The following is a 15,113-nucleotide window of genomic DNA, read 5'->3' on the forward strand; positions in this document are numbered from 1 at the left end:
AACAATAGTTTTTTTCTGTGCCCTTGTAGAAAAACTGATGTTTCTGCAACAAGGCCTTTTTGTTTCAACTGAAACCCTCGCAACCAAGAGAAATTTTATATTCAGCAACAACTTACATACAACAATGTAACTTTTCTGGGAAAATGATTTTTCCCGTTTAGATTGCTGGCACCATGGGAAAAGGCTGATTGTTTCTTTTGTTGCAGATCACAGAAGCAGTTGGATAGATCTTCACGGTCAGCATTTACCACTGTTTGGGAGAAGTTTGCCAGCCAGACACCAGATGAGCGTGATGCCTTCTTATCCGAAAGATTCCCTGGTAATGTTTTGTGGGGTTCTTCTTCTGCTGCCTTCAAAGTTGAAGGGGGTTGGACTGAGGGAGGAAGAGGACAGTCTATATGGGATGTGTTTGGAGAACAAGGCAATGCTCAAGACAATGCCACTGGAAATGTGGCCTCTGACAGCTACAATAAGATTGACTATGACGTGAACCTCCTAAAAAGTCTACAGTCTAAGGTCTACTACTTCTCCATCTCCTGGTCCAGAGTCTTCCCAACAGGGCGAAAGTCCACAGTTAACACATCGGGGGTGAAATACTACAATAAACTGATTGATAGATTAATAGAAGAAAATATCACACCAATTGTGGCATTATACCACTGGGATCTACCCCAAGCTCTGCAGGAGGCAGGTGGCTGGCAGAATGAATCCATCATTGATGCCTTTGAGGAATATGCTGATTTCTGTTTTAGCAGTTTCGGAGACCGGGTGAAGATTTGGATAACCTTCCATGAACCCTGGGTGGTCAGTTATGCGGGTTATGGCACTGGAGAACATGCCCCTGGGATTAAAGATCCAGGGAACGCCTCATTTAAGGTGAAACTTAAAAAAAAAAATAGCATAATGTGTTTTCTAGATTTCAATCTTTTTATTACATTTTTATGCATTTAAGAAAACAGAGCACCCACGAGGGGGAAAAAGTAGACAAACACTTGGGTACAAATTCCCTTCATGGGGTAACCAATATAGTGAAGACAAAGTATTCAATTAGGGTATAGAAGAGAAATACTATTACATCTCAACAATTGCTACAACGTTAGAGGAAAGAGCAGGTTCTAAAGAGGTCATCTCTTTTATTCGACATTCTCCCTTGCTGTCTTAAGCCCCATACACACTATCAGATTTTCTGCTGATTTTTTTCCTTCAGATTAACCAAAACTTAGAAGTTTCAATGTGTATGCAATCAGGCAGGCCCTTGCACTAGATGGTTTTGGTAAATCTGAAGGAAAAAAACAGCAGAAAATCTGATCGTGTGTATGGGGCTTTACTTGCACCAAGTGCCTACACAAAAACAAATTACTATCAAGCAGAAATTTCTTGGATGTCCAAAAGAAGGAAGAAGTAGGCAAGGCACGGGAGAAACGTGAAGAAGATTAGAGAGAAAGGACGGAAGTAGAAAAGATATGATCAAGATCCCCAGGATGCATTATGCCGCGTACACACGACCAGACTTTTCAACATCAAAAGTCCGTCGGAAAAAATTCCGGCAGATCATTCGATTGTGTGTGGGCTGCAGCGAACTTTTGATTTGCAAAAGTCTGACAGACTTTAGAAATGGAACATGTTTCAAATTTTTCCGCCAGAACTCCGCCGGACCCAGTTCCTACCGAGAAATAAGTACGTGTGTATGCTAGTCCGACGGACAAAAACCGACGCGAGGGCAGCTATTGGCTACTGGCTATGAACTTCCTTATTCTAGTCCAGTCGTACGTCATCACGTTCAAATCCGTCGGACTTTGGTGTAATTGTGTGTGGCCAAGTCCGTTCATTTGGAAAGTCCATCAGAACTCTGTCAGAACTCCATCAGAACTCCGTCAAAAGTCTGTCGGACCTTGTCCCTCGAAAAGTCCGGTCGTGTGTACGTGGCATAAGACTCTCCGCAGTTACCACAGCCAGATTTCCTGGTCTTATCAAACGTCGACTGGGTATATTTGAGGAGACACAAGAGTTTATCGTTAATCATTATCCAGTTTAGTTTTCGAGCAACGTATTTAATTGACACCACTGACTGGTTCCAACACCTAGCTCAACCTACCTGGTAAAACCCCCCCAAAAAAAAATACACAACTACTGAAATTCCAACAACAAATGTCTGATGGAGCCTACACACAGTCGGAATTTCCGACAACAAGCTCACACCGGACATTTGTTGTCGGAAATTCTGACCGTGTGTACGCGGCAATATGAATAGCGTGTGAAGTTACAAAGCACAACCAATGCATTTGGACCAATATGGCTGCTTTTTGGCTCCTGAGTACTAATGCAATTATATACACACCACAAAACAATATAAAACATGTACACCCAAAACATTCCATATATATATAAAGTATATCTTGAAAATGATTTAGGTCTCCAATTGAGGATAAAATCAGTCCTTCATTCTTCTTCCCATGAAACATCTAATCCTGTCTAAAGCTTAGTACACACTACTAGTTTTTGTTCATTCAACCTAGTGGGCTGAACTAAAAAAACAGACAGTTTAGGTTGGAGCCACTATACTAACAATCCGATGCTAGTACAGCGATATCCGCTGCTGTTCTATTGTGTTCTTACAGGGGGGACCCCCCCCCCACCAGAACACTTCGGCAGCGCACTCAGTCATTGGCTGATGACCAGCCTGCAGACCTTTATCGGTCACAGTCCTTCAAAAGAAACCAGCCGAATGACTGGCCTCTGTCGGACCAGCTGCAACACACACAGGTCGAATGTCAGCCGGCTTCAAATGAACCGGCTTATGCTGCCCGACATACGGCCAATGTGTACGGGGCTTAAGAAACACTACATTATATGTAGATACTGTATTTCAACCCAAAGTACATGATAAAGACCTTCAGGTTGAAATGTGTCATCTGCATATCTGACGTCTAGTGGTGGAAAAAATTTCTGCAAGAGAAATCGCTGGAGAGGTGGTGAGTATTGCATTTAACACCTCAAGGGAGACTTTTTTTTGCTCGGAGTTGTGTTTTAAGAGCTGACTTTAGGGGTTAACTGTAAAGCGATCAGAGAGGACAGGGTGTGTAAAGCCAAAACTTTTTTATTTTTATTTAGGCTGGGTTCACACTTATGCGAATTCGATGCGGGTTTCCCCATATCCAATTCGCATGACAGGAGACTGTGACCAACTCTCAATGGAGCCGGTTCACACAGTTCCGGGATGACCGCGGTCTGTACTGGAAAAGGGTCCTATCTATCTATGGCTCTTTTTCTGGTCCAAATTCAGGCAAAAATTCACACCTGATTAGCACCTGCAATGGAGAACAGGGATGCACCGGACCCCCTGTTGCGAGTTGCGACCACAGTTACTGTGAACCCGGCCTTAGACAGTAGAGAAGGGAATAACAAAAACCCCTGATGAGTTTTTTTTTTTTTTGCTACCTCTATCCCATTGGGGTGATTTCCTTTCACATTCTGTATTAAGGTATAAAAGAAGAATGAGAGGACAGCTCCCTAAAGTAAGAGAAATCTGCTCCCTCTAGACAGCAGTAAAATCTGATAGGGGTTGTAATCCTATTCCTATCCAAAACATGGAAAACATTTTGGCTTGATATATACTTTAGCCATATTTGAAACTTTATGATTTGTCATTCTGTACGTAGAACTGCCTGCTCAGTAACACTCTTTCTTACGTTGTTTTCACAGGTTACCCATAATATTGTGAAGGCTCATGCAAGGGCCTGGCATGTCTTTGATGAAAAGTACCGTGCCGAGCAATATGGAGCGGTGGGCATCTCTCTGAATTCAGACTGGGCAGAGCCAGCTAACCCCAATGACCCAGAAAGTGTGAGCGCTGCGGAGCGATATGTCCAGTTCATGCTGGGGTGGTTTGCTCATCCTATTCTGTTGAATGGAGACTACCCTGAGGTTCTAAAGACACAGGTAAACCAGAAGAACACCCAGTGCCCCAGCATAGTGGCTCCATTGCCCACTTTCACTGAAGTGGAGAAAAACTATATTTTAGGTACTGCAGACTTCATTGGGATCTCGCACTACACAACCCGACTGGTCAATGTCTCTAGCAGCTCTGTTTGTGAGTCCAGCTATGAATACATTGGTGGGTTTACTACACATGTGGATCCATCCTGGCCAACCACCGCCTCTCCATGGATCTCAGTTGTGCCATGGGGCCTCAGGAGGCTTTTGAATTTTGTCAAGGAAGAGTATGGGAACGCAGTAGTGTCAATATATATAACTGGCAATGGAATGCCAACATCCAGTACAGGAGATGTATTCAATGACACGGCCAGAGTGCAGTACCTGACCTCCTACATCAATGAAGCTCTTAAAGGTAATGCCCATTGAATAAGAAATGTGATATTTATAAGGGTTGAGAATTTGCATTTACTGTAAAGAATATCTGTTACTTTGCCCGTTTGCTTCTCAACCCATGGATACTTGCCTTACTTCACCACTTAACTGTCAGTGCCCTCAGAAATATCGGCTTATTCTAGTATGGAAGAATATGTGACCTCTTATTAGACTGGTGGTACATAAGATTGATAGATTAACTTGTGTATAATCAGCTATCTCATACTGTCCAGCTTCAGACCCACAGTCAGGGCTTTTTTCTCAAAAAATAAGTGCAGGAACTCCCCCCTCCCAAGTCACCACTTGTCTCTGCCCCCTACCCACCTCCAACCACCATCCCATGTTTCCACCACATGCCCATCTCTCAGTACCACCTCTTTTAGCCCTTGTACCCACGGTAAGAAATTCCAACGGAAAATGTCCGATCGGACCGTGTTGTCGGATAATCCGACCGTGTGTGGGCTCCATCGGGCTTTTTCCGTCGGAATGTCCGACCAACAAAGTTTGAGAGCTGGATATAAATTTTTCCAACAACATGATCCGTTCGGACAAAGTCTGATCGTTTGTAGAGAATTCCAATCGGACAAAGTGCCATGCATGCTCAGATCGAATTAGGAGACCAAAGCTATTGGCCACTAGCCTCAACGTAGTCCCATCGTAACGAACGAACCTCATCACCTTCTGAACGATCACATTTTCCGACAACTTTGTCCTACCGTGTAACACCAGTTTCGGACAAAATCCGTCTGAAAAAATCTGACGGATTTTGTTGTCGGAATGTCCGACCGTGTGTATAAGGGCTTAGAGAAAACAGAAGTATAATTTTGTGGTGCTAAGTAATCTGTATGGAATTTGGTAATTATAATAAGAAAAGCAGTAAAATGGATCCCATGCAGCTAGCGACAATAGCCCCCCCCCCCCCCCCCACCCCCAAGCAAAAATAGACAACCCAAACAATAATAGATCCCCCCCTACAACAATAAATGGCTTGCAACAAAATATCGCCTCACAACAGGCCCACCCCAGGAACATAGACCCCCACCTGCAAAAATAGTTCTTCCAGCAGCCAGCATCAATAGACCCCTCCTTAACAGATCGCTCCCAGCAACAATTGACCACCAGCAACATAAGGCACCCCCAGCAACAATAGACCCCTTCCTCAACAATAAATCCCCCCAGCAACAATGTATGCTCTAGCAGCCAGCAACAATAGATCCTACAGCAGCAAGCATTAATAGACCCTCCAGCATCCAGAAACCATATACTCCTCCCTCAACAGTAGATCCCTCCCAGCAACAACTGACCCACTAGCAACATAAGATTGGAGGGTCTTATGTTGCTATTGTTGCTAGCAACAATAGACCCTCCAGCAACAATAGATCCCTCAGCAGCTGGTATCATTGGACCCTTCAGCTTGCTATTGAGAGCCAGGAGCACCAGCGGGGGACACGAGAAGAAGAGAATCGTGGATTATCTGTGCAAAACACTTTAATTTAATGTACAACATATCATATACAGCACAGGAGTCAAAATTATAATGTACAAAACACTGAATGCAGTCAGGAGTATAACATACAATATAACATATAGTGCAGGGGACAGAGAAATATAATGTACACCATATCATTTACAGTGCAAGTGTCAGGAGCATAATTAGCAACATGGCAAATACAGATCAGGTCAGATGTCTAATGTGGGAAATGGTGAATGCAGTGCAGTGGACAGGACTGTAAGATACAGCACAGCGTACAGAGTGCATTGGTTCGTAATATTTTGTCCCTAACGCGTGGTCAGTAGGAGAAAAAATGCCTCAAAGCTGGTGTAAGAAAGTAGAGTAATAGACCCCTCATGTAATTGAGAGCCCCATTTTGTTTCCCCATTAAGACCACTACAGTGTCTGGGTGTCTGTGTGGGTGCCTAGTGTGGATAGTGTCTGTGCATAATGTGGGTGAGCAGTATCTCACCTCTTCCCCCTTTCACCAGCTTTTCCACTTCTTCATCTTCTAAGCACTGTTCCAATCGCTTTGATGGACAACCTTATTGGTCAATAGGGATGTGCTGCAGCTAGAGTGGGGCCATGTCAGGAAGGTTTGGGAGGCTGCTAGCCAAAGGTGCAAACGCTTCATATCTGCCACATATTACCCCCCAGTGGTGCTTTAAATGTTAATTTGTCATGCTTTATTGGAGTATCCAGTTGATATAATAAGTCATTTTTAACCCTTCCTTACATATTTTGTATATATTCTGACCTTTGTGCCTCCTTATTCCACTTGCAGCATTCAATTCTGACGGTGTAGTTATAAGATCCTACATAGTCCGGTCCCTCTTGGATGGCTTTGAGGGCCCTGAGGGATACAACCAGAGGTTTGGCTTACATCACGTTGATTTCCAAAACGCAAATAGACAACGTACCCCAAAAGCATCCGCCTACTCATACTCCACAATTATTGCGAACAATGGCTTTTCTAGCTTAAAAACTGACAAAAAGTTTTCAAGTGCAAAATGGCTGCAGTCTCGAAAGTTGGCTCCCCAGCCAGCCTCGGAGGTTCCTTCAAAAGCAAAAGTTGTGTGGGAGAAGTTTTCAGGGCAGACAGCCTTTGAAAGAGACATGTATCATTATTCAGCTGTTCCAGAAGATTTTAAATGGGGTGTTTCAACTTCGGCCTACCAGGTGGAAGGAGCGTGGAATGAAGATGGAAAGGGGCCCAGTATTTGGGACACATTTACACATGTACCTGGAAATACATTTGCAAATGACAATGGGGACATAGCATCCGACAGTTACCACCAGCTAGATGCAGACTTGTACATGCTTAGAGGCTTAGGAGTAAACAGTTACCGTTTCTCCATCTCCTGGTCTAGAATATTTCCAACTGGACAAGGCACGCCCAATGACAAAGGTGTTGACTACTACAACAGGCTCATTGATGGTCTACTAGCAAGTAAAATTTCTCCAATGGTGACCCTCTACCACTTTGATCTTCCACAAGCTCTCCAAGATTTAGGTGGCTGGGAAAATGACGCTGTCATTGAAGCCTTTAATGACTATGCTGACTTTTGCTTTAGGACATTTGGAGATAGGGTCAAGTTCTGGATGACATTCCACCAACCGTACACCATTGCAACAGCTGGGTATGGGACTGGTATACACCCACCTGCAGTAAAAGACCCTGGGTATGCTCCATACAGAATAGGTCACAACTTGTTGAGAGCCCATGCCAGAGTCTACCATACTTATGATGATAATTATCGAGGAAACCAACAAGGTGTGATCTCATTAAGCCTCAACACAAACTGGGTGGAACCCAATGACCGAACAGACCCAAAGGACATTGAAGCTGCTGACCGTTACCTGCAGTTCACACTGGGGTGGTTTGCTCATCCCATCTTCATAAATGGTGATTACCCTGAAGCCATGAAATGGCAAGTGGCCAACAAGAGTGAGCTACAGGGTCTCTTATCCTCCAGACTTCCAACTTTTACAGATGAAGAGAAGGCCTATATCCAGGGCACAGCTGATGTTTTCTGTATTAATATCTACACCACCAAAATAGTTCAGCAGAAAATTGTCAGCCTGCAACCCCCATCTTTCAGTACTGATATTGACATTGTAGAAAGATTTGATGATAGTTGGCCTACCACAGCTTTTTATGATGTTTACAGGGCAGTAGCCTGGGGAATGAGGAGGCTTCTTAATTGGGTTAAAGAAGAGTACGGAGATGTCCCAATCTATGTCACTGAAAGTGGACTTTCAATGGACAGCAACCCAGATTTTGATGACATTGCACGAATAGAATATTACAAGACATACATTGATGAAGCATTGAAAGGTCTGTAAACTGCCTGTCTGTCTATCTATATCTATCTTTTTGTAGGCTGCCGCTGATGACTTCCCTCTGAAAATTGTCTAACTGGTTATCATTTTGGTTTGCTGGCTTTTCTAATTTCCAAGTCATAGGGATTGATTTACTAAAACTGGAGAGTGCAAAATCTGGTGCAGCTCTGCATAGAAACCAGTCAGCTTCCATGTTTTTTGCCAAAGCTTAAGGCCGGGTTCACACAGATGTGTATTGGATGCAGGTTTCCCCGCATTCATTTCTGCAAAAGCGGCTCTGATTACCTTGGGTTAAAGCCCCCCCCAACTTTGTCCTCAGGCCATACATGGTACAAGCAGGGTCCTCTGCAGATAGTTTCCAGTAATGGACAACCATAAAAGTGATTTTAAACTCAAGAAGTATAGGATATTGAAAAAACAAATCTTAATCCTTGCCTCAGCTGTCCCAGGTCAGCTCTAAGACTCACATGACCGCTGATCACTCAGTTCTCTGCCTCAAGATCTCAGTAATGGCAATCTGCTCTGAATCTCCAGCACTCACAGGAGCTCTGGACTGGACAGGTTATGGATGCGGCTGGCTGCTGCTCTCATCTCCATGCTGGGAGGCGCAGCCAGTTGGATCCTGACAATATTGTCAGGACCCTCCCAGAGCCTGGAGCAGCCCATCTTCATTAGCTGATAGTGGACAAACATAGGTGTACTCCTGTAACCCACAAGAGAAGTATGGCCAAAAAATCTTTTGTCATAGTTATCTTTTAATCCATTCTCTGCATTAAGGTAAACCTCACCCCATCCCTAAACACTTGCCTGAGTCCTGTCACCGATCCACTGTTGTTCTGGCTGCTTCACCACCCTCTTCTCTTCCTGGTCTCACAGGAGACACTGAGGGCAGTCGGAACCATGAGCTCCTGTTGTTGTCAGTCAAACTCCTCTGAGGAGGGAGCAGGGTCGTGGCTTACCAGTATTGTGCTTGTCTATGGGTGCACACAGCCAAGCTCGGGAGCGCGCCTGCACGGGTGCCCCCATAACACGAGGCACTGAAAGGAAGGAGCAGATAGCGCCAGTGGGCGATTTCCAGAATAAGAGGTAAGGGACCATTCCCTGCAATATCATTGCACAGAGCAGGTAAGTATAACATCTTTTTTAATGTAGCCTTTAATATCCCTTTGAAGATACAAATTGCAGTATTGATGTAATGAGGTCTCTCTCTGCATCATTTTATGTCAGTACAATGCGTCATGATGACACACAGTCCATGACGCCTTGCCATCAATAGATGTCCTCAGTCTGTAGGGTTAAATAATGCTGTGCTTCGTTAAACTCACAAGACAGGGACATCTAGCGGCAGAAATGAATTACAGCGCCACTCTCTGGGGGCTGTAAGTATTGCATGCAGAGCTGCTTTTTGTTTTAATTCGATTTTCTTTATAGACCAGAGTGGTGTAATGGTGGTTGGATGAGTGTCTCACAATATTACAGCCCAACACAGAGGTCAGGAAAGGCAGCATCCATGTTTCTGATGATATGTGTAAATGGTGGAAGCCTTATTTGCTAATTGCACATAAAACTGTGTTCCTTGTTTATTAGTGTAGCACAGTGACTGCGCTTCTGTATTCCCCTTTTTCCACAAAAGCCTGTTGTGAGAGCTCTGTCAATAAGTGTACAGTAAAACCTTTGGATTGCGAGCATAATTCATGCCAGAAACATGCTTGTAATCCAAAGCACTTATATATCAAAGCGAATTTCCCCATAAGAAATAATGGAGACTCAAATGATTTATTCCACAACCATCTATTCATAGGTCCTTCAGTTTATAGTCCATATAAAAAGATTATAGCAATGTGACCAGGTTGTGTAATCATAAAATGTCCATTCACAAATGGAAGCCTCCACAAGGGGATTAGAAGCAAAATCCAGCAGGAGCTACAGAGTATTAAAAAGAACAGAGGCGCCTCTAAGTGTAGCAATATGTTGCTAAATGTTTTACCTTCATTAAATGTAACCAAATTGCTACACTTAGAGGCGCCTCTCCTCTTTTATACTCAGTCGTGACATGACGCTACTTGTATATCAAGTCAAAATTTATTTAAAACTGTAGCTTGTCTTGCAAAACGCTCTCAAACCAAGTTACTTTTAAACCAAGGTTTTACTGTGTAGTGAAAACAAACCATTGTACTGATTGTTGATTGTACTGGAGGATGTTCCTATAAAACTATAAAATTTGATTTTGAAAATTTTTACTGTTTTGTGAAGCTTACAGCATTGATAGTGTCAATCTAAAGGGTTACTGTGCGTGGTCACTAATGGACACCTTTGAGTGGGATCAAGGATACCGACTCCGGTTTGGACTTTATCATGTGGATTTCAATAATCCCAATCGCCCAAGGACAGCCAAGCGCACAGCCATTTATTACACTGAGGTGATACGCAACAATGGAATATTACAGTCTAGAGATGATTATTTCCTGTATGATGAATTACGCCCTGACTTCGCTTGGGGTGTGGCCTCCTCGTCTTATCAGGTACCGTAATGGTGTTTTTCTGGATTTTTTTTCCTGATAGTTTCCCTGACAGGCATAAACATGTATTTTCCTGTGAAACTGCAATAACCCGTAGTCACTGATCACATGTGGGGTTACTGTAGCCATTTTAGTTAAAGATAAATTTTGACTGGTTGCTGCAGGTTATTATTATTATTATTATTATTATTATTATTAATATTATTATACACGATTCATATAGCACCAACAGTTTACGCAGTGCATTACAATGTAGAGAGTGGCAGCACAATTACAGTACAGTTCAATACAGAAGGGACGGGAGGGCCTTGCTCGTAGAGCTTACATTCTAAAGGGAGGGGGTGGTGGTACAGAAGGTAATAGATGCGGGGAATGATTTGATGGGGGTGACTCGGTGACAGCTGTTAGGTGGGTGTGGGATAGGCTTGCTATACATTGAAATATACATTGGATAGGATAGGATTGGAAATATACATTGGATAGGTTGCTATACATTGAAAATGACTAACTGCCTACTTAACATGGAACTCTGGCCACAGTTATACCTTTTCAAAAATTAAAATTGATTGTGCTGAGTGTCAAAATTAAAATGATTTCAGTGACTAAAAACTAAAACAGTGATGGCTGCACTGGTGTTGTGCTATCCAGATAAAGTGCTAGTGCATCGATAATCAAATTAAACCAAATAAAGTGTTTAAACAAGCAGAATTCATGCAAGATAGATCATTTCATAACCATCCAAAAATAATTAATGTACAAAAAAGTGCACCGTACAAAACAGTCCATATGCGGGACGCCCAAATCCAAAAGATGCTGCGTGTATATATACACCACTTCACACCAGGGTGCGCACCCCACTCACAAGCTGCTTACCAACAGGTAAGACCCCCCCCCCCCCCCAAAATGGAGGTCTGGCTGCACTTTTAGGGAGAAATCCCGTTGTGATGGATGGATGGATGGCACTGTCCCGGTCTCAGGAACGATGATTTCAAAAGTAACTCCTGTACCTCTTGATGATGTCCTATCGCGTGAAACACGTCGAGTGGAGCAACAGTGGGGATGTAGTCATGCTTGTGAGGGTGCTGGCTGCGCTGATCTGGTTTACATGCTGTTTTTGACCTGGTTTTATGAGTAACTTTTTTATCTAAACAAATGCTAGTATTTTATATTGCTACACTATGGGGTTGAAAGGGCAAAAAAGCTGTGAACTCTCCATGTGCAGTTTCTCTAAAGCAAACGAAGCTCAGGAAGTGATAAATATAGAGAAGGGACTCATAGATCGCAATGTGCAGTTGCACCAAAGCTTAGTAAATGGGGTAAAGCTTCACTTTGCAAAGAACACCCAATCGCGTTCAAGGAAAATGAAAAAAAAAACAGCATTTTTGCTTGCACATGATTGGATGATGGAAGTAAGCAGAGCTTTGGCTCAGTTACTAAGCTCCGGAGCAGCTGCACTTGCACACGTGCAAAAAAAAATGCTGTTTTTTATTTATTTTCCTTGCATGTGATTGAGTATTCTTTGCAAAGTGAAGCCTTTCCTCATTTATTAAGCTTTGGTGCAACTGCAACTGCACTTTGCAAAGTGCACAGCCAATTTGCCTTTAGTAAATCAGCCTCTATGAGGCCCTTCTTTACATTTATCGCTCCCTAAACTTTATTTGCCTTGGTTACTTTTGAAATCATTGTTCCTGAGCCCCAAAAGTGTGCCATTCATCCATCCCAGTGGGATTTCTCCCTAAAAGTACAGCCAACGCTTTGCTTTAGTTTGGATGGAGTTGCAGTTAGAAGCTGTATAAGGTTTTTTTTGCTGCTGGGTTTCTGTTAAGGAAATAATCCTCACTTTCTGTGTGGTCACCAAAATAGGAAGCAGCAGGTTCGGGCGTTTGACACAGGCACCATTCAGAAAATTATTTTTTTTCTCAACAAATGCAACATATTCTCTGATTGGATTAAGTGGGGAATCAGAGTGCTGACAGCACATGCTCCACCTAGTCTAATCAGAAAATTCTTGCAATTCATTGAGAAAATGCAAAGCATTCTCTGGATAGCACCTGTGCCAAGCGGCCAACCTCCTTTGTTTACAATGCAGCAGGGCAGCCACTTGGCACAGGACCCAGAAGCTAGCAGCAACCACAGTAGTAGTGGTGCCTACAGCAATGATTTCCAGCTTCCACGAGGATTCCACAGGTATGGTATTATCCAGTTTGTACCTGCAATCCTCCCTTAATGCGTGTTACCAAAAGGGGAAAGAAGTAAATCCAGCCCTAATGGATAAGTTAATACAAGCCTCTGTATTTGCTGTATTGTAATTGGCAGGCTTAGGGCTTTTGGATTTTGGACATCCTTTTTTGGCCCTTTCCTCCATTCAGTTGGGGTAGGTGGTAAGCACATCATGAAATATGAGCCTCCATTGCTTTAGAACTCTGGAAACGAGCAGGGTCCAGGTCTACGTGACAGCAGGAGGGGTCCCAGTACCCAAAAGACCCACATCATATGTAAATGGTCCACTTAAATTAAAGGGTTGTTGTGCAGTTGGACAGTGTTCACAAATGGCTCATCCACCATTTTCGGACCACTCTTATTTTTTTATATATATCATTAAATCATTAGTTCACAGGTCAACATGTACCCAGGAATGTATTGTGCCCTAACCCCATCTCCATTCTGATCTGTAGATTGAGGGAGCCTGGAGAGCAGACGGGAAAGGGATTAGCATCTGGGACCAATTCACACACACAGATTCAAAGATTACAGATGGAGGGACTGGAGATGTAGCATGCGGCAGTTATAACCGCATTGATGAAGATGTAGAGATGCTGAAGAGTCTGAAGGTCACCCACTACCGCTTGTCCATCTCCTGGCCAAGAGTTCTCCCAGACGGTACAAAAGACGTTGTGAATGAACCAGGGGTCAATTACTACAGTCGCCTGATTGATACCTTACTGAATGCCGGTATTACTCCTCAAGTAAGCAAAACATTTTTGTTTCCTTACACTTTAACTCCAGTTTTCAAAGTCCAAAATTTTTTCCTTTTCAACAAAGTGGATACTGATGACCACAAGTTAGCTGAAGCTGAACATGCCGTAATTCATTCTTATGATTGGAAGATTCCCTCTTTAACCTCCCTGGCGGTATGATTAGTTCTGGTTTTAGGTGCTGAAAGCGGTACAATTATTTTGCATGGAAATTTGGCATTTTATATTGTAGTCCTGTAATTCTTAGGAATAACTCTCTTAAATCTGTTCAAACCAGAGTCTAGCAGACATCCCGGGTATGATAAAGTTTATAATATAATAAATAATAATAAAAATTATTCAATAATGTAATTAAATCCTAAAACACTGAAATTTGCTCATTTGCAGAATTGTCGCTGTCATTAGATTTAGTGTTTGATGACGAATTTCCCCACAAATCGCTATCGCTCAATTCTGCAAGTGATTATAATTTATTATCGCTGTTTTCTAGTTGGTCTAAAATCACTTTTGACATAAAGGGACACTTTTTGGTTGCTATGGGCAATCTCCAAATTCCAGGCAGAAAAAACAGTATTTATAATATAAAAGTGCATGCAGGGCACTGCACAGACCACTAGGGACAAAGGGGGTGTGTAATTTTTTTATACAGTACTGTAATCTGTAAAATTACAGTACTGTGTGTGTTTTGTGTGTTTTTACTTTTTTGAATTTTAGCGCTGATCTCCGCTCCCGTGCGCCGTAACGTCACAGGGAACGGAGGTTGGAGGCATTCGGGCACTGTGTGAATTGAGCGGAGGACGGCTCGATCACACAGCGCGGAGGACATCGCTGGATCCAGGGGACAAGGTAAGTAACTTCTCTCTGTGTCCTCCCTGTATCCAGTGATGCGATCCCCAGTCTGGCTCGGGATTACCGCTAGGGAGGTTAAAGAGGGATTCCACCTAAAAAAAAAATAATTAAAAGCCAGCAGCTATAAATACTACAGCTGCTGACTTTTAATAAATGGACACTCACCTGTCCCGGGTTCCAGCGATGCCGGCAGCCGAGGCCGATTGATCGCTCGGCTCTCGGCTGCTGCCGTCACCATTCTAGGTGAGGGAATCAGGAAGTGAAGCGAATCGGCTTCACTTCCCGGTTCCCTACTGCGCATGCGCGAGTCGCGCAGCGCAATAGGAATTCTCTGCGCTGTCACTGGGACCCGTGTGTGTCCCAGCAGACAGCGTGGCAGGACAGGAAATGACATAGACTCCCACGGGAGTCTATGCCCAGAAGTGGGTGTAAATACCTGTCTTTGACAGGTATCTCCACCCCCCTCCCCCCTGTAAGGTGCCAATTGTGACACCGGAGGGGGGGGGGGGTTCCGATCAGCGGAAGTTCCACTTTAGGGTGGAACCCCGCTTTAATGAGACAACCCTA

General features: G+C 43.4%; 1 protein-coding gene across 1 annotated transcript in view; it reads left to right on the forward strand.

The window, feature by feature from the left end:
* The window catches only part of LOC143923852 (lactase/phlorizin hydrolase-like), a 64,573-nt gene that overhangs the window by 23,047 nt on the left and 26,413 nt on the right, over positions 1 to 15,113 (forward strand). The window contains exons 6-10 of the mRNA XM_077447774.1: positions 207 to 876; positions 3,703 to 4,348; positions 6,645 to 8,198; positions 10,457 to 10,725; positions 13,398 to 13,688. Coding sequence (XP_077303900.1) covers positions 207 to 876; positions 3,703 to 4,348; positions 6,645 to 8,198; positions 10,457 to 10,725; positions 13,398 to 13,688 — 3,430 coding nt within the window. The remainder of the gene's footprint in view (positions 1 to 206; positions 877 to 3,702; positions 4,349 to 6,644; positions 8,199 to 10,456; positions 10,726 to 13,397; positions 13,689 to 15,113) is intronic.

The sequence above is a fragment of the Lithobates pipiens genome, unplaced genomic scaffold (genome assembly GCF_037356315.1).
Source record: "Lithobates pipiens isolate NorthernLeopardFrog02 unplaced genomic scaffold, aLitPip1_a1.2 Scaffold_22, whole genome shotgun sequence".
NCBI lineage: Eukaryota > Metazoa > Chordata > Amphibia > Anura > Ranidae > Lithobates > Lithobates pipiens.